This window comes from Myotis myotis, unplaced genomic scaffold (genome assembly GCF_014108235.1).
Source record: "Myotis myotis isolate mMyoMyo1 unplaced genomic scaffold, mMyoMyo1.p scaffold_m19_p_5, whole genome shotgun sequence".
Taxonomy (NCBI): Eukaryota; Metazoa; Chordata; class Mammalia; order Chiroptera; family Vespertilionidae; genus Myotis; species Myotis myotis.
In genome coordinates, this window is record NW_023416357.1 from 108,984,051 (window position 1) to 109,006,557 (window position 22,507).

Consider the following 22,507-nt stretch of genomic DNA (forward strand, 5'->3'; position numbering starts at 1 on the left):
GCTCCATACCCTGTCAAGCACAGAGCAGGGTTGATCAGGCGGTTGGGGAGCTCCCCCCTGTCACGCACAGAGCAGGGCCGATCAGGTGGTTGAGGAGCTCCCCCCTGTCACTCACAGAGTAGGGCCGATAGGGGAGTTGGGGCATCGCCCCTTGTCACACACAGAGCAGGGAGGATCAGGGGGTTGGGGCGCCGCCCTCTATCACTCACAGAGCAGGGCCGATCAGGGGGTTGGGGCGCCGCCACTGTCACACTCAGGGCAGGGCCGATGGGGAGGTTATGGCTCTACCCCGTCACAGACAGAGCAGGGCCGATCAGGGGGTTGGGGCGCTGCCCCCTGTCACACACAGAGCAGGGCCGATCAGGGGGTTGGGGCGCCGCACCCTGTCACACACAGAGCCGCAGGGTGATCAGGGGGTTGGGGAGCTCCCCAGTATCAGGCACAGAGGAGGGCTGATCAGGGGGTTGGGGCGCCTTCCCCTGTCATGAACAGAGCAGGGCGGATAGGGAGGTTGTGGCCCCGCCCCCTGTCACACACAGAGCCGCAGGGTGATCAGAGGGTTTGGGCGCTGCCCCGTCACACTGATCCCAGTGCTGGGAGGCCTCGCATTCCGCTGATCCCGGTGCTGGGAGGCATATTACCCTTTTACTATATAGGATTGAGGCCTGGTGCACTGGTTTTCCCTGAAGGGTGTTCTGGATCAGGGTGGGGGTCCCCACTGGGGTGCCTGGCCAGTCTGGGTGAGGGGCTGAGGGCTGTTTTCAGGCTGGCGGGTGACTGAAGCTCCCAACCGCTCCTTTTTTTCTTTTTTGAATTTATTTTTATTGTGGGCCTGCTTTAGCTTTGAGGCTTGGCTCCAGCTCTTAGGCCTGCACTGCTGAAAACAGGTTTCTGGCCTTTGTTTACCTTCTGTATTTGAAACAATGTTGCGATCCTGCTGGCTGAAGCCCGGCGGACTAAAGCAGGTTTCTGGGGTTTTGTTTAGCTTCTATATTTGTAACATAGTTGCTTAGAGTTGCAGCTCAGAGGCCGGCAGCGGCAGGCGGGGAACGTTGGAGTCCTCCATCACTGAAGCAAGCAAGCCTCATGTTCGCTTTAAGCTGCCTGGCTGCCGGCCGCCATCTTGGCTGGCAGTTAATTTGCATATTGCCCTGATTAGCCAATGGGAAGGGTAGCAGTCGTACGCTAATTACCATGTTTCTCTTTTATTAGATAGGAGGATATATATTTCAAGGAAGGGAGAGGGAGAGAGAGAGAAACATCTATGAGTGAGAATCATTGATTGGCTGCCTCCTCCATGCCCCCTACTGGGGATCGAGCCCAAAACCTAGGCATGTGCTCTTGACTGGAATCGAACCCGGAACTCTTCAGTTTGCAGGCTGATGGTCTATCTACTGAGCCAAACCAGTTAGGGTAGAAATTACATATTTTTGTCTTAGTTAAAAAAAATACAGTAGTCACCCTAGCTAGTTTGGCTTGGTGGATAGAGCACTGGCCCTCGGTCTGAAGGGTCCTGGATTTGATTCCAGTCAAGGGCATGTACCTCGGTTTCAGGCTTGATTCCTGGCCCCAGGTCAGGGTGCATGTGGGAGGCAACCAATGGATTTATCTGTCTCACATAAATGTTTCTCACCCTCTGTCTCTCCCCTTTCCTTCCACTCTTTCTGAAAATCAATGGAAAAATATCCTTGGGTAAGGATTAAAAAAAGATACAGTAGTAGACACAATAATTTAATACATGAAACTCACATTACAACATAAAAGGGTGACATGTGATGGTCGCTAAGGTGGCTGGCTAGAAAAAGTACCCAGGACATGACGTTACTCCCCTGCCCAACTGCTTCAGTATATCATTCAGATTGAAGATTAAGCACAAGGTAAGTTTAGACTTGCTGAAATAAAAGGTCTGGGGACAAATTTTATAGAAATAGCAATGCCTTGCATATAAGCATAACCAATGGACATAAGACACTGGGGGATAGGGGAGGCTAGGGGACTGTCTAGGGCGGGGGGATAAAATGGACACATATGTAATACCCTTTGTAATACTTTAAGCAATAAAAAAAAAAAAAAAAAAGAAATAGCAATGCTTAAAACATTGAGATTGAGATACTTTGCTAATAGGATAAAATCACATAATGTTTTGTTAGTAAATAAAAAGGATCATTAAGCCTTTTTATTTAATTATTTTTATTTTTCAAGTATAGTTGACATTCAACACTATCCAGCATTAGCACTGGATAGAAAAGATGCACAGCCAAGTGGCCAGAAAACCATGTGCACTACAGAAAACCCACTGCCTCAAGCACCCAGCCAGCCCACACCTAGTCTTTTTTAGTTTGGTTTTCTTTTCCCTTAAGCCCCATTCGCTGTTCTATCCCTACTGAAAATGCAATAACTACCAGCTGTTTGTAAGTAGGACTGTAGTTCAGAGGTCATACCTCATTTTACTACTGATGAAATCATATCCAACACTCTATTACATTTTTTTTTTTTTTAGAATTTTTTTTTAAATATATTTTATTGATTTTTTACAGAGAGAAAGGGAGAGAGATAGTTAGAAACATCGATGAGAGAGAAACATCGATCAGCTGCCTCCTGCACATCTCCTACTGGGGATGTGCCCGCAACCCAGGTACATGCCCTTGACCGGAATCGAACCTGGGACCTTTCAGTCCACAGGCCGACGCTCTATCCACTGAGCCAAACCGGTTTCGGCTCTATTACATTTTATCATATCAATCCTTGCTCCATAAAGTTGCCCTTGGATCTAATCCTATTAGGACATAAAATATAAACTAACAGTGAATCATGATTTTAAAATCTGCTTTATTGAAAACTACAATATAGATCAAGACTCTGTCCTATCACTCTCCCAATCACTGAAGCTCTTAACCTATCATGCATGAAGAAGTCCTTAAAGAAAAGCTCACCACAACTTTTAAACTGTACACGCAATGTAACAGAAATATGTGGAAGGATATCTGTCACACTGTTAAGGGTGGCCCACTCTAGTTCAGCCAGATTGGAGGGGGGTGGGTAATGGGGCTGAGAACACTTGTACTTTTTACTCTGTCTTATCTGAGATTAGATAAATTTATACAATTTTGTCCTTTAAAAAAAAAGAACATGCATTTGCTTTATATTTTTAAACGTTTAGAGTATTGCACATTAAATTAAAATAAAATATACTAATTGCATTTATATTACACACTGTGAAATCTTTCAATGATGCATGAATTTAAGTGCATGTTACAAATCTAAAAAGAAATTAGACAATGCCAAAGAAATTGAAGTAAACTAAAGTAAATCAGGTAGAGAACTACTATGGAATTTAAGTTACTATGTCTACATTTTCTATTCCATTTCAATGTGTAGCTCATGAGAAACCCTATGGAGGAACTTGATAGATCATATTGGGATACTAACTGTTTCTTCCCCGGTGATTTGGCAGAAGAAACCCAAACAAGTTTAATATTTATTTCACCTAAATTAATAGTTCCCATGCTTCCTATGTAGCAGTGCTTAAGGCAGGGTATACTGCTAAAGGGAAAAAAATCAAACAAATCTGGTAGGTCAAACGGTTTCTGTAACAGAAAAGTACTGCAGAATTATTGGCAAAGTATTTTAACAAAAAATGCTGAACATTAGTAACTCCACAGCCTTCAACCAAACAGGTTCTCCTATGGAGAATGACCAAGAAGCAAGCAGTCCAGCCCCCAAGAATGGCTCTAATCATGCAAAACTGGCCAAAGCAGTCATAAAGTTAGGGCATCTAGAGCTACACGGGATCTCAAAGATCATCTGTCCTAATCTCCCCCAAATTAGGGTTCAGAGGATACTGAGGCCCAGGGAGGGTAAGTGATAAGTCAAGGATACAAAGTAACCAGTGGTGCTGGGACCAACACCCAGGTGTCAACTGTGCTGACTTCCTGAACTTCATTCACCTAGTAAGGAAAATGATTAGTATTTCTAAAAATACCTTCAGGAACATTCAGATTTGTAACAGAGAATACGTAACTACAATGTTATAAGCACAGGACAGTGAGTCTAAGAGTAACTTTCATGGCAGGTCAAAACATACAAAGAGGGAGACCATGTCTTTGAGGTTTCTCTTGTCAGTTCATAGGAGTGACTCCTTTGGGTTCCACACTCTAAAATACAGCCTCACCCTGGCCAGATAGCGCAGCTGACCAGAGCATCGTTCCGACAGGCCAAGGTTGCAGGTTTGATCCCTGAGCAGGGCACATACAAGAATCAACCAATGAATGAATAAATAAGTGAAACAAATTGATCTCCCTCTCTCCTCCAACCCTTCCTCGCTCTTTAAAAATCAATAAAAATTTTTAAAATATAGCCTCCTCCCACACCGGCCAACTCTCATAAATGTTCAAGAAATACTCTACTTCCAGCTCATCCTTCTTAAAGAAACGTCCCAATTTCTTTGCCTGAACAAAAGGATTCTCTGTTTTAGGATCTTATCAGATCTCCAAGGAACTTTGGTTGTTTACAATCTACTCTCAAACACCACAATGAGGACTCACATTTGTCTTATTTATTTGCATAGTCCAGAAAATGTGCAGCCCCACAATCTCAGGAAGGAGTTTGTAGTCACAATAAAAAAAAACTTTCCTGAGGGTGCAGCAAAGGTTCCACTGTATGAACTCCAGGTCTGGCAAAATGACTTCTTTTTCAACTACTTGATATCTTGGTATTTAATAATTCTAAATTATTTTTCTAATAAATTCTACTCCCCTAATATACACAAGTATAGTTATTCTCTGATACTAAATCAAATTCTAATCTATTTTAGTCACATGTCCATTGACTTAACAGGGTGACAACATATCACACTGATTAGAATTCAGGTTCTGAATTAACATTCAGATTCCAGGTCCAACACTTACAAGCAGTGAGATTTTAGGCAAGCTATTTAACCTCTTTATGCTTTAGTTTCCGCAATGAAGAACAAAATAACCTCACAGTGTTGTGTGGATTAAGACAGAGAATATATGTAAAGCACTTAGAAAAAATGCCTAGGACTGAGTAATAAGCTGATAAATATTAAATGTTATTAATGATATACTGCTATTTCACGAGAAATATGTACTTTTACTTTAAGAAAGGAGACAATCTGTGGGATTGCATCTTCTTCTGTACCTTTCATCCCTTGCTTTCTTGAGCTTAGATGAAAAAAATCATTAAATTTATGTCCAAATTAAAAAAAAAATACTTTTATTGATGCCAGAGAGAAGGAAGGAAGAGGGAGAGAGAAAGAGATAGAAACATCAATGATGAGAGAAAATTACTGATCGGCTGCTTCCTGCATGCTCCCCGACTGGGGATCAAGCCCACAACCCGGGCATGTGCCCCTGACCAGAATCAAACCCAGGACCCTTCAGTCTGCAGGCCAATGCTCTATCCACTGAGCCAAACTGGCCAGGGCATGTGTTCAATTTTTGTACATCTACTGAATTATTTAAAAACTAGAGACCCAGCACACTAAATTCATGTGCGCAGGTATGGTCCCTAGGCCTAGCCTGCAATCAGGGCCATCTTCCCCGGCTGCCAGCAGCCTGCCCCGTTCCTGCCCCCACCCCCCCTCCCCCCCAACCCACTCCCAGTTCCCTATTGGGCGATCGGAGCCTGATGGACAGGGGGAGGGACCGAGAAGTTGGGCGTTCCTGCCCACTCCCACCACGGTCACCCTCTGTGTGTGGGGCAACCGGCAGGGTGGAGGCCTTTGGCCTGGCACCACCTGTATCCCCTGCTACCCACTCCCAGTTCCCCATCTGCCATCAGGTGATGGGAGCCTGCTAGCCAGGAAAAGGGATCAAGAGGTGGTCAGTGCACCTCATAGTGACTGGTCAACCGATCATTCTGGTCATTCCACCATTAGGGTCAATTTGCTTATTACCCTTTATTATATAGGATGAATCAGAGTTGTAAAAGTTAGGGTCTTCCGAATGCAGGGAAAGCAAGTTTAACACTGAGACAAGTGCTTATTCTGTGCCATTAGCATGGTCCATCAATTACAGGAGAGGATGGATTTAAGAGTAGAGAGCTTTGGAAAAAGACAAAAGTTCTGATTTTGATAGCTGCTCTTCCATTTAATCTTTAAGAAGACCTTATGATCTCACTGTAGTTTATATTTGGCTTCAGACTGAAAATATAAGGTGATATCTCCCTCAATTTTCAACATCAGAAAACATTATGTAAGCTTTCACAGAAGTATATAATCTCAATCCCCCATTAATTTGCTTGTGATCTCCTAAGCAAAGAGATGGTGGTCAAGGGAAACCATCCATTAGAGAAAGTGCCTGCTGAATTTGAGAAACCTGGCACTATGCCACGAGATATTCCTGACTTTTCTTTTAAAAAAAAATACGTTTTTATTGATTTTAGAGAGAGTGGAAGGGAGAGATAGAAACATTGATGAGAGAAAAACTTTGATAATGCCTCCAGTACGCCCCCTAATGGGGATCAAGCCCACAACCTGGGCATGTGCACTGACAGGGAATTGACCTCTTGGTTCATGGGTCGATGCTCAACCACTGAGCCACCCTGGCCGGGCATTCCTGACTTTTCTAGCAAGTCTAGTAGGCACATTGTGCTATACCAAACTTTCATTCATTCAGCAAATAATGACCACACACTCTATGCAATACACAAGGAATGAAGAAAAACACAAGACACAATCTGTAATTCCAGAGCTTATAGCATATACAAAGAGCCAAACCACACTCACAGAAAATTAAAAGCACAATACAGAGCAGGATGTGAGCTAATGCCAAGACAGCTGTGCAGCCTAGAAGAGTAGGAAGCTGGAGATACACTCTATGCAAGGCACACTATTCATGTAATTTTGAGCAAGAAATTTCACTTTTTAAGGACTACTGCCCCGTTTTACGAAGAAAGTATTTCCTAAAGGGTTCCTGATAACACTTCACAGATGTTTAAATTAGCTATTCTGAGGTATAATTTAGATACAATAAAATTCATCATTTTTATGTGTGCAACTCAATGAGCTCTAACAAATGTATATAGCTATCTCAATCATGACACAGAAACCACCACCAAAAATTCCCTCATACTCCTCTCTGCAATTAATCCCTTCCCCCAGCTCCCAAGACAGATCTACTTCTATTACAGTAAATCCTCAATTCTGCGGACCTCGGTTTAATGGACAAAATTTCCAGTCTGTATGTCATATGTAAAATAGACATCCTATTAATTTTAAAACGCTTTTAACCAAGATTTGTTTATAACTAAACAGGTTATTTTTGTTATTAATTCACTAAAATTTGTTATTTTTAAATTTTAGCGAATAGGCCATATGTTGGAAAAAAACACTGTAGTAATTTTGCCGACATAAATATTACATATGTACAACTGTAATCTACGTATTTAAATCCAAGAGTCACCGCTCGTAAACAATGTTCAGCATGTGATCAATTCACATCGTGTGAGGTGATTGGTTCTGTTGTCCCCTGGCAGGAGTCTCTGCAGCAGTTTTAATGCCTGCCCACCCATGTTCCCACATGCACTAAGCCTTGCCTCAGTTGTGTGCATTTGTTTACTCTCAGTGACTGCTGAATACATGAATTTACTAGACCTATTCAGTGTAAATTTAAAATTACAAAAATACACATAGAAAACGCTTCTGTGAAATTAAACTTTTCATATATGCTTAATTTTAATTACATGAAATTAAATACATAAGTGTAAAACAGGTAAACTAGTCAAATTTTTTTAAACATGCATTTGGAAAACCTACTTTATTATATAACTAGAGGCCCAGCACACGGACTTGTGCACCAGTGGGGTCCTTTGGCCTGGCCTGCAGGGATCGGGCTGAAACTGGCTCTCCGACATCCTCCGAGAGGTCCTTGATTGCAAGAGGATGCAGGCCAGGCCGAGGGACCCCACCGGTGTATCCGTGCACCGGGCCTCTAGAATGCATGTAAGATCCTTGGTTAATTTCTTCCCATCCTCCCCTCTCCCCCTCCCCTCTGAGATTCATCAGTCTGTTCCATGTTTCCATGCCTGTGGTTTCCGCTCCTGCATTGAGCGCCCGCCCACTGGTGGTCAGTGCACATCATAGCTACCTGGTGGCTGGTCACTTAGGCTTTTATGTATATAGACTAGAGGCCCAGTGCATGAAATTCGTGCACAGGGGCGGAGGGGGGGGGGCCATCCCTCAGGCCGGCTTGCACATTCTCCAATCCGGGACCCCTCAGGGGATGTCCAATTGCCAGTTTAGGCCCGATCCCTGCGGGCCTAAACCGGCAGTCGGACCTCTTCCTATCAACCTGGGACCGCTGGCTCCTAATCGCTTGCCTGCCTGCTGGCCTGATCCCCCTAACTGCGCTCTCCTGCCAGCCTGATCAGCCCTAACTGCCTCTGCCTTGGCCCCACCACCATGGCTTTGTCCAGAAGGACACCTGGTCTAATTAGCATATTATCCTTTTATTAGTATAGATACCTTTTGGCTTTAACGGACAACTGCCTTGCCCAAATTAGTCCATTATATTGAGTTTTGCCTCTTGTAGGATTCCATATCAGTAGAATCATACGTCAGCTATCCTATCTAATAAAAGAAAAACATGGTAATTAGCGTACGACCGCTACCCTTCCCATTGGCTAATCAGGGCAATATGCAAATTAACTGCCAGCCAAGATGGCGGCCGGCAGCAAGGCAGCTTAAAGCGAACATGAGGCTTGCTTGTTTCAGTGACGGAGGACTCCAACATTCCCCACCTGCCGCTGCCGGCCTCTGAGCTGCAACTCTAAGCAACTATGTTACAAATATAGAAGCTAAACAAAACCCCAGAAACCTGCTTTAGTCCGCCGGGCTTCAGCCAGCAGGATCGCAGCATTGTTTCAAATACAGAAGGTAAACAAAGGCCAGAAACCTGCTTTCAGCAGTGGAGGCCTAAGAGCTGGAGCCAAGCCTCAAAGCTAAAGCTGGCCCAGAATAAAAAAAAAAAGAAAAAAAGGAGCGGTTGGGAGCTTCAGTCACCCGCTGGCCGGAAAACAGCCCTCAGCCCCTCACCCAGACTGGCCAGGCACCCCAGTGGGGACCACCACCCTGAAGGGTGTGTGACCAGCTGCAAACAGCCATCATCCCCACTCCCAGGCTGGCCAGGCACCCCAGTGGGGACCCCCACCCTGATCCAGGACACCCTTCAGGACAAACCAGCGGCCCCCACCCATGCACCAGGCCTCCATCCTAGATAGTAAAAGGGTAATATGCCTCCCAGCACCGGGATCAGTGTGACAGGGGGCAGCGCCCAAACCCTCTGATCAGCCCTGCTCTGTGCCTGATAGGGGAGAGCTCCCCAACCCCGATTGCCCTGCAGTTCTCTGTGTGACAGGGTGCGGCGCCCCAACCCGCCCCCCCCCCACCGCCGCATGGGCCCTGCTCTATGTGTGACGGGATAGAGCCATAACCTCCCCATCGGCCCTGCCCTGAGTGTGACAGTGGCGGCACCCCAACCCCCTGATCCGCCCTGCTCTGTGTGTGACAGGGGGCAGTGCCCCAACTCCCCTATCGGCCCTACTCTGTGAGTGACAGGGGGGAGCGCCCCAACCCCCTGATCCGCCCTGCTCTGTGCGTGACAGGGGGTGGCGCCACAACCTGCCCATCGACCCTGCCTTGAGTGTGACAGGGGGCAGTGCCCCAACCCCCCAATCAACCCTACCCTGAGCATGACTGAGGGTGGCATCACAACCTCCCGATCCTCCCTGCTCTCTGCATGACAGGGGGCGGTGCCCCAACTCCCCAATCAGCCCTGCTCTGAGCCCGACCAGGGGCTGCACCTAGGGATTGGGCCTGCCCTCTGCCACCCGCAAGCAGGCCTAAGCCAGCAGGTTGTTATCTCCCGAGGGGTCCCAGACTGCGAGAGGGCACAGGCCGGGCTGAGGGACCCCCCCCACCCCCCACCCCTGAGTGCACAAATTTTTGTGCACCGGGCCTCTAGTCCTATATATTAAAAGCCTAATATGCTAAGTGTCTGGCCGTCTGTTCAACCAATCAAGGCATAATATGCTAATGATATGTTAAGACCACTCAATCACTCGCTATGACATGCACTGACCACCAGGGGGAAGATGCTCCAACTGATAGGTTAGCTGCTGGGGTCCAGCCAATCGGGACTGAGCGAGACAGGCTGGACATACCCTAGAGCCCTCCTGCGATCCCTCCCCAGCTGGCCAACCTCCCACATCTCTCCCCGTCCTCAATTGTGCATCAGTGGGGTCCCTCGGCCTGGCCTGCACCCTCTCACAACCCAGGACCCCTCGGGGGATGTCAGAGAGCTGGTTTCGGCCCAATCCCACAGTCCAGGCTGAGGGACCCCACTGGTGCACGAATTCGTGTACTGGGCCTCTAGTTATAAATAAAACTGCTGTAAACATTTATGTACCAGTCTTTGTGCAGACACGTGATGATGTGGTTGGGTACCATCCAATCTGTTGAGACCTGAATAGAACAAAAGGCAAAGAAAGGAGGAATTTGCTTTTTTTTTTTGTCTCACTGCTTGAGCTGGACATCTTATCTCATCTTCTGTTGCCCTTACACTGGAATTTACACCACCGGCTCCCCCAATTCCCAGGCCTTTAGGCTCAGACTGAATTATATTACTGGCTTTCCTGGGTCTCCAGCTTGTAGGCAACAGGTTATGAGACTTCTCAGCTTCCATAATCTAGAAACCCTGACTGATGCAACACATTTTCATTTTTTCCTTGTTAATATCTAGGAGTAAAAATTCTGGGTCATATCTATAAGAAACTACCAAACTGTTTTCTAAAGTGGTTGTACCACTTTGCATTTCCACCAGCAATATATGAAAATTCCAGCTACTGCCCATGCTGATATCATTTGAGTTTTAGCCAATCTGAATTGCAGAGGTGGGTATGTAGAAGTGATTTTAATTCGTCCTTCCCTGCTGTCTAATGATATACAATATCTGTTCATATGTTTATTTGCCACCTTTGGTCTGTTTACATCTTTTGCCTACTTTAAAAAATCAAGTTGTTTATCTTACTATTGAATTGTAAGATCCTTTATATTCTGACTACAAACCCACTATCTAACATGTGTTTTACAGATATTTCCTCCTTCCTCTAGTCTTGCCTTTACATTTTTCTTAACGATGGCTTTTAAAGGACTGATGTTTTACATTCTGACAGAATTCATTTCTTATCCCTTCCTCCAGTGACTCCTTAGTGGCATAGGTGGTGCCACCATTGTCACTTAGGCGATCAGACATTATATCGGATAGGACACCAGAGTAGTAAATGTTTATTATTTTTAAAGCGCTCTATATGGAGGTTCCCAATGGCTCACAATAAAAGGCTGTGCCAGGGAGTATTCAATTTTCCTTATTATGTCTGGATAGCACCTCAACCATTTAAAGGACAAATATGTAGTAAGAATAGTTCTTCATTCCTTATCTAGACAAAGCTCCCTGGCTACCCAGATACTTAGAAAATGTCAATTGCATTACCTTTGGAGGGTTAATTGTAAAGCCTATTCACTGTCTGAATAAATAATAGATATTATGTAAAAAATAATAAAGAGATGACAAATGTACCTGTCAAGAGGAAGAGGGTTACTATATCACAACAGATAGCCTCAGTTAAAACAACCAAGCTTATAACAAAGTACAATTCTTATAAACCAAAGATTGTCAATAAAAAAAATTATACAGAATATCCCTAATGAGTTCTTGAAGTTTATTCCAAGTCACCTCTTTCTTCTCCAAATTCTTTCTAGGCAATCTAAATCAGGCTCACAAATTCATTTATTACATATAAGCCAACGACTCACAAATGTACCTCTAGCTAGGACATCTCTTAAACTCCAGATTCCTACATATTAACTGATTACTTAATTTTCTACTTTTGATGCTTCACAGGCATCCTGAACTGATCAAATACAAAAATGAAATCATTTTCCTTCTCAAACCTGGTTCTTTTCCAGCATCCTACTCAATGTCACCACTATTCATCCAGCTATTCAAACCAGTCCTTCCTCTTCTAACCCCTAGAACTGTCTACCTCAAAATCACTAAGTGGAATCTATTTCTAAACATAAAAACCTATCCTCTTCTCACCATCTCCATCTCCAACATTCCAATCCTAGTCATTATCAAGTCTTATGCATTTCTTGTCCCCTCTGATCCTTTCTTCTTCAGACTGCAGAATAACTGTTTCTAAAATGCAAATCTGATTTTTGTCACACTGTCTTAAACCCTTAAATGGCTTCTCATCCTCTTAGGATAAAGACAAAAAAAAAAAAAAAAAAATCCCTATCATGGCCTGGACTTGCCTGTTTCTTCACTTTCCCTCATCTCACTCTCTTCCCCTTGCTTGATCCACTGGCCCTGCTCATTTTTAGTTCTTAAATGCACTGGACTCTCTCTCACTTCAAGGCCTTTGTACATGTTAATCCTTTTGCCTGTAGCACCATGTCCTGCTCATTTTCTTACTAACTCCTTCACTTCCTTTCATTCTGGGTTTAAGTGAAATCTTCTTAGGGAAGACTTCCCTAGTAATTTATTCCTGTTATAGGTTCTCAGTAAACTATACTTCTTTCATAGCACTTATGATAATTGTTTATTTTCATTTTTTGTTTATTGTTCCTTCTACCTGCTAGAGTCTATCAGTGTGTGGTCTGTGCCCATTGTATTTGCTAATATATATATTCAATGCTCAGCACAGTGCCCAACATATGATGTACCCTCAAAAAATATATTTTTCCAGCATTATTGAGGTACAATTGATAAGTATAATTGTATATTTTTAAAGTGTACAATGTTACAATTTGATATATATCCTGAAATGATTACCACAGTTAGTTAACACACTGACCACCTCACATAGTGTGGTGAGAACACTGAAGATCTACCCTCTTAGCAAATCTCAAGTATAAAATATAGTATTATAAACTATTAGTAGCCTGGTGCACGAAATTCGTGCACATTGAAAGGGAATTAATTAGAGGAACGTAATTTGGACTCACTATCTAATATCAATAATATGTGAGCGCGAGGCAGTCCATGTTTCTGGAATTCAATGACATGAATTTTAGCTATTACTTTGCCAAATAAATGGAATTTACAGATATCATTTAAAAGAGCAATCAGCTTAATATTAAAAACTCTGGCTACCAAGTCAAGTCTGTTTTCAACTTTTTGCCAGCGTTGTAAATTGTTTGCAATATCTGCCCATTTGAGGTTGCATGTCATGGTTATGAATAAATCGGGCTTGCCATACTTCATTACAATTGCCGTAGCATCCTGATATCGCTGCTGCATATTTCTGGGACTACCCTCAGAAGATGATGAAAGTATTATCATTTTACCAATTGGCACATTGTCATTTTTAGATCTAAATTTGAGATAATCCATCAAACCACTATATTTTTCAACTCTCAACTTAGATTGGTTTGCTTTGATGAAATTTATCTGATTGGCCTCCATTTTTGAATATGAATCCACGATAAACTGTTAATTTTCCTGCATTTAAAATAGGATTGAATGTGTCCCGCACAGAGATATGAAATCTATAATACTGCATTTGTGTGACTCGTGTCCTTACATTTTGTCTAGTATTATTGTTGATTACACTGTCATCTCTGAGTCTTACTGCAATATCTGTTCCCCAGCCTTTTTCACCATGTGGAAAAAGAATAGGATATGTCATTGCATCTAATGTAGGAAACAGGATATTGATTTGTTTCATTTTAGTGGCATTTGGATTATTGGGATCTGGTTTACAATGAATGAGCAAGTCCCTTTCAAAAAGAGGTTCTCCATCTTCGTTTCTGAATATGACAGCAACCTTGGTTACACGGGGAGAATTTTATCTACCCGGATCACTGTTACAATCGTATTTCATCGCCATTGTTACTTCTGTGGGAGCAATACCTTTTGCTGCTGCTTCAAATTGGGCTTCCTTTTCTACCTCATGTAGCATCTTGTATGATTTTGTTAATTCATTGATTTCATGCATGAGGTTGTTGATGTTGATCATGAGTTTTTCTGAGCAGCCCTGGTTTTCTGGCATTGCTAATCTTTTACTTGTAGCTTCAGCTGTATCCAAAATATAGAGTTGAGCAAACTTCCAAGAAACACCATTCGAAGGATGTAAAGTTCCAGTATGGTGATAAACTTGTCCGTGTATTCTTTTTTTTCTTCTTTTTTAAAAATCTGTATACCTTTTATTTTTAAAGATATATTTTATTGATTTTTTTACAGAGAGGAAGGGAGAGGAATAGAAAGTTAGAATCATTGATGAGAGAGAAACATCAATCAGCTGCCTCCTACACAGCCCCTACTGGTACATGCCCTTGACTGGAATCGAACCTGGGACCCTTCAGTCCGCAGGCCGACGCACTATCCACTGAGCCAAACCAGTTAGGGCTTGTCCGTGTATTCTATAACAGTATGGCCCATATCCTGATGGTGATGCAATATTTGCACCCATGGAAGCAAAAGCACTATTTATGGAACGAATATTTTCCATGAAATTTTTACTGTCAGAATCTTCATTTGTCATTAATCTTTTTAAATATGCCGGGTAATCTGGAAAATGTGTATCACTTGGACAGACTTTCCCTTTGCTACAACATCGAGTAAATTTCCCATTGGATGGTTTTTCATCAGAGAAATTTAGTGATAGGCAAAATTCACATCAAACAGTCATTCCACCACAACTATGTTCGAGGATTGCATCCTCATGTACTCCATTTTCTTTTTTTTTCTTTCTTTTCTTTTTTTTTTTAATATATTTTATTGATTTTTTACAGAGAGGAAGGGAGAGAGATAGAGAGTTAGAAACATCGATGAGAGAGAAACATCGATCAGCTGCCTCCTGCACATCTCCCACTGGGGATGTGCCCGCAACCAGGGTACATGCCCTTGACCGGAATCGAACCCGGGACCCTTCAGTCCGCAAGCCGATGCTCCATCCACTGAGCCAAACCGGTTTCGGCCCATTTTCTTTCTTTCTTTTTTTTTTTTTTAATATATTTTATTGATTTTTTACAGAGAGGAAGGGAGAGGGATAGAGAGTTAGAAACATCGATGAGAGAGAAACGTTGATCAGCTGCCTCCTGCATACCCCCCACTGGGGATGTGCCTGCAACCAAGGTACATGCCCTTGACTGGAATCGAACTCGGGACCCTTGAGTCCGCAGGCCGACGCTCTATCCACTGAGCCAAACCAGTCAGGGCCATGTACTCCATTTTCGCTGAGAAGGCAGTTCCTACCGGTATTGGTAGTACTTGTTGAAGACTGTTCTCTAGACATATTCTGTCATTACCACTGCCTTCTTTCAACTTCAAAGGCATGTTAGTCTTTAGACATTTTCTGTCAATAACGCCGGTGTTTTTCGGCATCAGAGCAATGTTTTTCCAGTAGCTGGTGTTCAGATACATCCTGTCTCAGGCACCGCCTTCTTTCAAGATCAGACGCACGCTGCTCTGCAGACATTTTGTTGATAACACCGGCATCTTTCGGCTGCAGAGCTACGTTGTATCAACAGTTGTTCTTTAGACATAGTCCCACCTCTCTACTGTCACGGTCTGAGATGCAAGTGAATGAGAGTCCTGGTTATCAGGCCGCTGAGAACTGTCTGACCAAAGGCTGATTCTGGCTGATTCTGTGGGGGTGGGACTTCCTCCTCCCTACTGTCAGTTTCCACAGCTGTGATGAGGAAGCTGGGGTGACAGAGGGAGCCGCGCCCTCCAAGCTGCCCTCTTTCTTGCTCTGCTCTATGTCCAGTGGTCTCCTGCTCTGCCAAGTCCTCCAACCTCCTGCTCTCTGCCGGCAAGGTCCCCAGGAGCCCGCAGGGCATGGCTAGGCACGGGCGGCCTCGCCTCCTGGACCAGCGAAGGTCCTGGGAGCATGGCTACGACCTCGCCTCCCGGGCCTGCCAAGGTCCCAGAAGCCCGCAGGCGTGGCTATGACCTCGCCTCCCGGGGCCGGGGAAGGTCCTGGGAGCCTGCAGCCATGGGCGCCGTCACCTCCGGGGCCGCCTGACACCTGCATATGCAAATTAACCGCCACTTTGTTGGGGTTAATTTGCATAGTCACTCTTATTGGCTTGTGGGCATGGCATGAGCATAGCAGAGGGACGGCTAATTTGCATGTTTCTCTTTTATTATATAGCATAGTCACAGGCTGTACATTTGATTCTCATAAGTTATTCATCTTATATCTGAAAAATTTTACCCTTTGATCAATATCGCCCTATTTCCCCCAACCGCAAGCAATAACCATTCTACTCTGTTTTTATAAGTTCAAGATTTAAAAAAAATTTATATTTTCAGTTCCCACGTACAATTGACAGCATATAATATTTGTCTTTCACTGTCTGGCTTATTTCACTTAGCATAATGTGCTCCAACTTCATCTGTGTTGTTGCAAATTTCCCTTTTATGATTGAATAATATGGTACTGTATATATGCCACCTTTTCTTTATTCACTTATCTGTCGACAAACATTTAAGTTGTTTCTATACCTTGGCTATTGTGAATAATGCTGCAAAGAACATGAGACTGCAGATATTTCTTCAAAATACTGACTTAATTTCCTTTGTATATAAACTCAGAAGTGGGATTGCTGGATCATATGGCAGTTCTATTTTTAATTTCTTGAGGAATCTTCCTATTGTTTTCCATAACAGCTGTACCAATTCAATATACGTTCTCACCCAAAGGGCATAAGGGTTCCCTTTTCTACACATTCTCACCAACACTTGTCATTTCTTGTATTTTTGATAATAGCTATCCTAACAGGTGTGGGGTGATATCTAATTGTGGTTTGGATTTGCACTTCCTTGATGATTAGGAACAATACTGCTAAAATGTCCAAAGTGATCTACAGATTCCATGCGATTCCTACCAAAATCAATGGTACTTTTCATAGACATTAAAAAAACAAACAAACCCTAAAATTCACATGAAAGCACAGAAGACCACGAATAGCCAAAGAAACCTTTTTTTCAAAAATCTTTATTATTGAAAATAGTACATATGTCCATCTCCCTCCTCCCCCCGATTGACCCCTTCTTGCCTGCCCTCACCCCGACCCAGGCCTTCACCACCTTATTATCTGTGCCCACAGGTTATACCAGGGGTGGGCAAACTTTCTGACTCGAGGGCCACAATGGGTTCTTAAACTGGACCGGAGGGCCGGAACAAAAGCATGGATGGAGTGTTTGTGTGAACTAATATAAATTCAAAGTAAACATCATTACATAAAAGAGTACAGTCTTTTTTTTTTTTTTTAGTTTTATTCATTTCAAACGGGCCGGATCTGGCCCGCGGGCCATAGTTTGCCCACGGCTGGGTTATACATATATGCTTACAAGTTCATCCCATCCACCTACCCTATCCCGTCTCCCCTCTGAGATTCCAGTCTGTTCAATGCTTCTGTCTCTGGATATATTTTGTTCATTAGTTTATTTTTTTCATTAGATTCCACATATGAGTGAGATCTTGTGATACTAGTCTTTCTCTGGCTGACAGATTTCACTTAGCATAATACTCTCCAGGTCCCTCCATGCTGTCTCAAAGGGTAAGAGAGACTTCTTTTTACTGCTGCAGAACATTCCATGGTATAAATGTACCACAGCTTTTTTATCCACTCATGTACTGATGGGCACTTGGGCTGTTTCCAGATCTTAGCTACTGTAAATTGCACTATGAACATAGAGGTGCATACATTTTTTCTGAATGCTATTTCGGGTTTCTTTGGATATATTACTAAAAGTGGGATCACTGGGTCAAATGGCAGTCCCATATTGTTTCCTTTTTAAATCTTTATTGTTAAAAGTATTACATAGGTCCTCCTTTCTTCCCCATTAACCTCTTCCAGCCTGCTCCTGTCCTCTACCTTCCCCAGGCCCTCACCACCTCATTGACCATGTGCACACGTTATGTATATATGCATACAAATTCATTGGTTGATCTCTTCCCACCCACCCTCTCCTGCCTTCCCTCTGAGGTTCAACAGTCTGTTCATGCTTCTAAGACTGGGTCTATTTTTGATCATCTAATTTATTTGGTTTATTAGATTCCACATAAGAGTGAGATCATGTGTCCTAGCCGGTTTGGCTCTGTGGATAGAGTGTCAACCTGTGGACTGAAAGGTCCCAGGTTCAATTCTGGTCAAGGGTGCCCTGGGTTGTGGGCTCAATCCCCAGTAGGGGGCATGCAGAAGGCAGCCAGTCAATGATTCTCTTTGATCCATTGATATTTCCATCTCTCTCTCCCTCTCCCTTCCTCTCTGAAATCAATAAAAATATATTTAAAAAAAAAAACAAAGTGAGATCATGTGATACTCATCTTTCTCTGACTGGCTTATTTCACTCAGCATAATATTCTCCAGGTCCATCCATGCTGTTGCAAACAGTAAGAGTCCTTTCTTTTTTATTGCTGCATAGTATTTCATTGTGTAGATGTATAAGTTTTTTATCCACTCATCTGCTGATGTGCACTTACGCTGTTTCCAAGTCTTACCTATTGTAAATTGTACTGCTATGAACATAGAGATGCATATATTCTTTCTGATGAGTGTTTCAGGTTTCTAAGGATATATTCCTAGAAATGGGATCACTGGGACAAATGGGAGTTCCATTTTTAATTTTTTGAGGAAACTCCATACTGTTCTCCACAGTGGCTGCACCAGTCTGCATTCCTTTTTCTCCACAACCTTGCCAACACTTGTGATAGGTGTGAAGTGGTACCTCATTGTCATTTTGATTTGCATCTCTCAGATGATTAGTGACTTTGAGCATTTTTTCATGTCTCTTGGCGATCTGTATGTCCACTTTGGAAAAGTGTCTATTTAGGTCCTTTGCCCATTTTTTAATTGGATTGTCTGTCTTCCTTTTGTTAAGTTGTATGAGTTCCTTATATATTTTGGATATTAACCCTTTATCAGATGTACCATTGGCAAATATGGTTCTCCCATTTAGTAGGTTGTCTTTTCATTTTGTTATGGTTTCTTTTGCTGTGCAAAATCTGTAAGACCTATGATAATGTTTATGGCATCAAAGTATGTGAGATTTTTTTTTTCTTTACAGATACTGAGGCCACAGACTATAAATGTCAACTCAATTAAGAGCAGGGAATCTTCTTTCATGTTATGAATCATACATGTATCTGACAGCCTAGAGAAAGAGTACTTTCAAACTTGGAGGGATTTTAAATGCCAGGAATTTACATTAGACAATTGGCCATTTAGGTCTTTTGAAAACATGAGCATTGCATAAAAGGAAAAAGAAACAATGATCTGATTATGTTCACTAATTCACTATATGGTAGTGAGGGAATGTGAATTGGAGAGCATGAAATATATCATTTATATCACCTTTGGCAAATTAAGAGCTTAAAAAAAATTAGGAAGCATTGAAATCTTGCTCAAATAAACTCTTTAAAAAATAAAATAAGTCAAGAAGATATGACTGAGTAGATTAGATACATATTACAATTCCTGAAAGTATGTTTTACAAATAAGTTTAAAACACTCTCTGATACTTCTTGAGTATTATGTGCTTCTGATATTAAGATCCTCTCTTTAAATTCCAGGGTCCAGCAGCCTATCTATGATATTGCTGAAATGATTATGATCAAACAAAAAATTCAAATTACATTTGTATGTGTATTTGCGTGTGTGTGTGTGTGTGTGTGTGTGTGTGTGTGTGTGTATGTCTGCGTAATGATTATAATTCTGAAAACTTTAAGATAAGGAAAAACTCCAGTAGTTTAATTGGTAATGATGGGTTTTATTGATTGTTACCTACATACTTTATATTTTCTGAATAAGATAATTACCTCTTAAAATGGATGGGCACAAACAACAACAGTAACAAATGTATGGGCATAACCTAGGAAAAGAAATGGAACCAATAATTTTAGAACTATAGAAATTTAATGATGCAAATATTATAGACTTTAAAAACTGAAACCGCATCCAGATGTTCCTCCAAAAGGTTCTGGTTAGCTAGATATAGTAACACTCCTAGAATTGTTCTCCATTGTTTCAGTCAGGCCTGATTCTCCAAAGGAATATAGACAATTTCACACTGAGGCAACCGTGTTTCACACTGAAGGCCAGGCCTAGGTGCAGGAAACAAATTAAAATTCAATGTCTTGCCACTGCACAAGTAGAGTATGTATGTGGCAGCTTCCTTATGTATTTCCCAAACAGAATCTCAATTGTTTTGGTTCTGACAAATCTAGTTTTCTTCTAAGCTCTACCTCATAACTTGATATTAAAATAAAGGGCTCTCATAATAAATTGTCTTTCCCCATCATGCATAAATCTGGAGGTAGTGGAAGGATAAATATAAACATTTTGGAAGTTTACTTAGTGCCAGTAATGGTATTAAGTGCTTTACATATACTCATTTAATTATCAAAATAATCCAATGAGGAAACTGAATAACAGGCTAAAGAACTACACACCAACTAGAAAAAGCTGGAGTTAGGGTATGAACCAAGTCTGACTCAATAGCTGTCAAAGTTTACTATTTTTATAGATCAGTTTAATTTTTCTTGAATATCTGTCCAGAGTTAAAACCTTAGCAACATTAACAAATCGGTCTCAGAAACACTGACTTCCATAGACAAGTGGTACACTCTCCATAAACAGCTACTTTGGACAGGAAATACTAAGTTAATTTTCCCCAGGTGTTTAGAAACTGTTAATCTAATAAAAAACTAAAACACTATTTTACATTCTTAATTCTGATAAAAAAATTTCAAAATTATTCTGATTGCCAACCGTATGGTCTTTTAAAATTTTGTTGAAATATTGGGCCTAGACCTTCTGGACAATTTCTCTGGTATATTATATAAAGTTACATTTTAAAGACACATACTTTAAAGATTAAAAAAAATAGAATTCCACTTTGATTATGCTACTTCAAGAATTGGTTCTTCAAATGCTGTAATTTTTAAAATAAGTTTGGAGATTTACTACACAAAGTACTTCAAGCAAGATCCAACTAAATTCTTGTATGGTTTATTTCCTCCCATCATTTCTAATCAGCAAAATCTCAAATAGCAGCTTGTGTACTCCAAGTTATTTACATATTTCCTCCCTTAACCATACCCTTTGCAAAGGACATAGAGTTCATTTAACAATAAGTTGTTATGTCTTTTCATTGCAATGTTTATTTTCCTTCTTTAATGGATGAATCATTTCAAAACCCATTTATAAAGTAACATTCGTTTCTAGTATCTCTCATAAAAAATGCAGCTCCAGCCTCAGTGGTTAGAGCACCGGCCCGCAAACCAAAGGGTCCAGGGTTCGATTCCCAGTCAAGGGCACATACCTGGGTTACGAGTTCAATCCCTGACCCCAACAGGGATGTAAGCAGGAGGCAACCAATTGATGTGTCTCTCTCACATTGATGTTTCTCTCTCTCACCTCCCCCCACTCCTCATCTCTCCCCAACTCTCTCCCTAATAAAAAACAATACCTCAATCCTTGGGTGAGGATTAACAACAACAAAAAAGCCAGGTCCAACAATTCTTTCTCACTCTTTCCAACCACCATTGCTCATATGCCTCACCACCAAATCACTATAGGATATTTTAAATTACAAACAGATGCATGTCTTTAAGAACATAACTCTCTCATGTACCACTTCCAGGTTTAGTCATTAATACAGACTGTATTTATAAGTAATCATGACTCTGACACTAGCTATAACTCACCTCCAAATCATTCCCCTCTCTGAGTATGTTTCTTCATCAGCAAATGGAACTTAGGGGTCAAATGGGGGAAAAGGAGACATATGGAAAACTTTAGACAAAAATAAATAAGTAAACCATTTAAAAATACAAAATAAATAAAAATAAACGGTACCACGGACCTGGCACTGACAAAACCAACATTCGGCTTCCCCCAAGTGAGACACAGGCCCCGCCACCACCCTAGAGCGACAGCCCACCAAATTGTAGCCAATGCTGCCAAGACCCCATGGTGCAAAATGCAGCCCACAGCCCAGCCCAGAAACGGTGGCTGTGGGCACAGGATAATGATGTCATGTAGCAACGCCCGGCTTCCTCTCCCTGGCCACAGGCCATTTAAAAATAAACGGCACTAAAGACTTGGGCCCACAAACCAACACTCAGCTTCCCCCAAGTGGGACACAGGCTCTGCCACCACCCCAAGTGACACCCCACCAAATCGCTGCCAATGCTGCCAAGACCCCATGGTGCAAAATGCAGCCCACAGCCCAGCCCAGAAACAGTGGCTGTGGGCACGGGATAATGATGTCATGTAGCAACGCCTGGCTTCTTCTCCCTAGCGACTAGCCTCCTTGCAGTTTCAATCCAGGAACCTGACCTGCTTTATAGCCAGGTGCAAACATTTTACAGTTTAACCAAATGTACGTGAAGCGTTTTCCCGTGCCTCAACTCATTTGATCCTCACAGAAGTCCTGGAGTAGGAGTCTCAGTAGAATCCTATTTTCTTTTC

The 22,507-nt window shown here is 42.3% G+C and overlaps 1 protein-coding gene across 4 annotated transcripts in view; it reads right to left on the reverse strand.

The window, feature by feature from the left end:
- MOSMO (modulator of smoothened) overlaps positions 1-22,507 on the reverse strand; it is a 63,969-nt gene that overhangs the window by 16,980 nt on the left and 24,482 nt on the right. For 2 of the 4 annotated variants that reach the window (XM_036308694.1, XM_036308692.1), the window contains one exon: positions 21,742-21,790. The exons of the other annotated variants lie outside the window; for them this stretch is intronic. In XM_036308694.1, the coding sequence (XP_036164587.1) occupies positions 21,742-21,790 (49 nt within the window). The remainder of the gene's footprint in view (positions 1-21,741; positions 21,791-22,507) is intronic. 4 annotated transcript variants of the gene reach the window in all.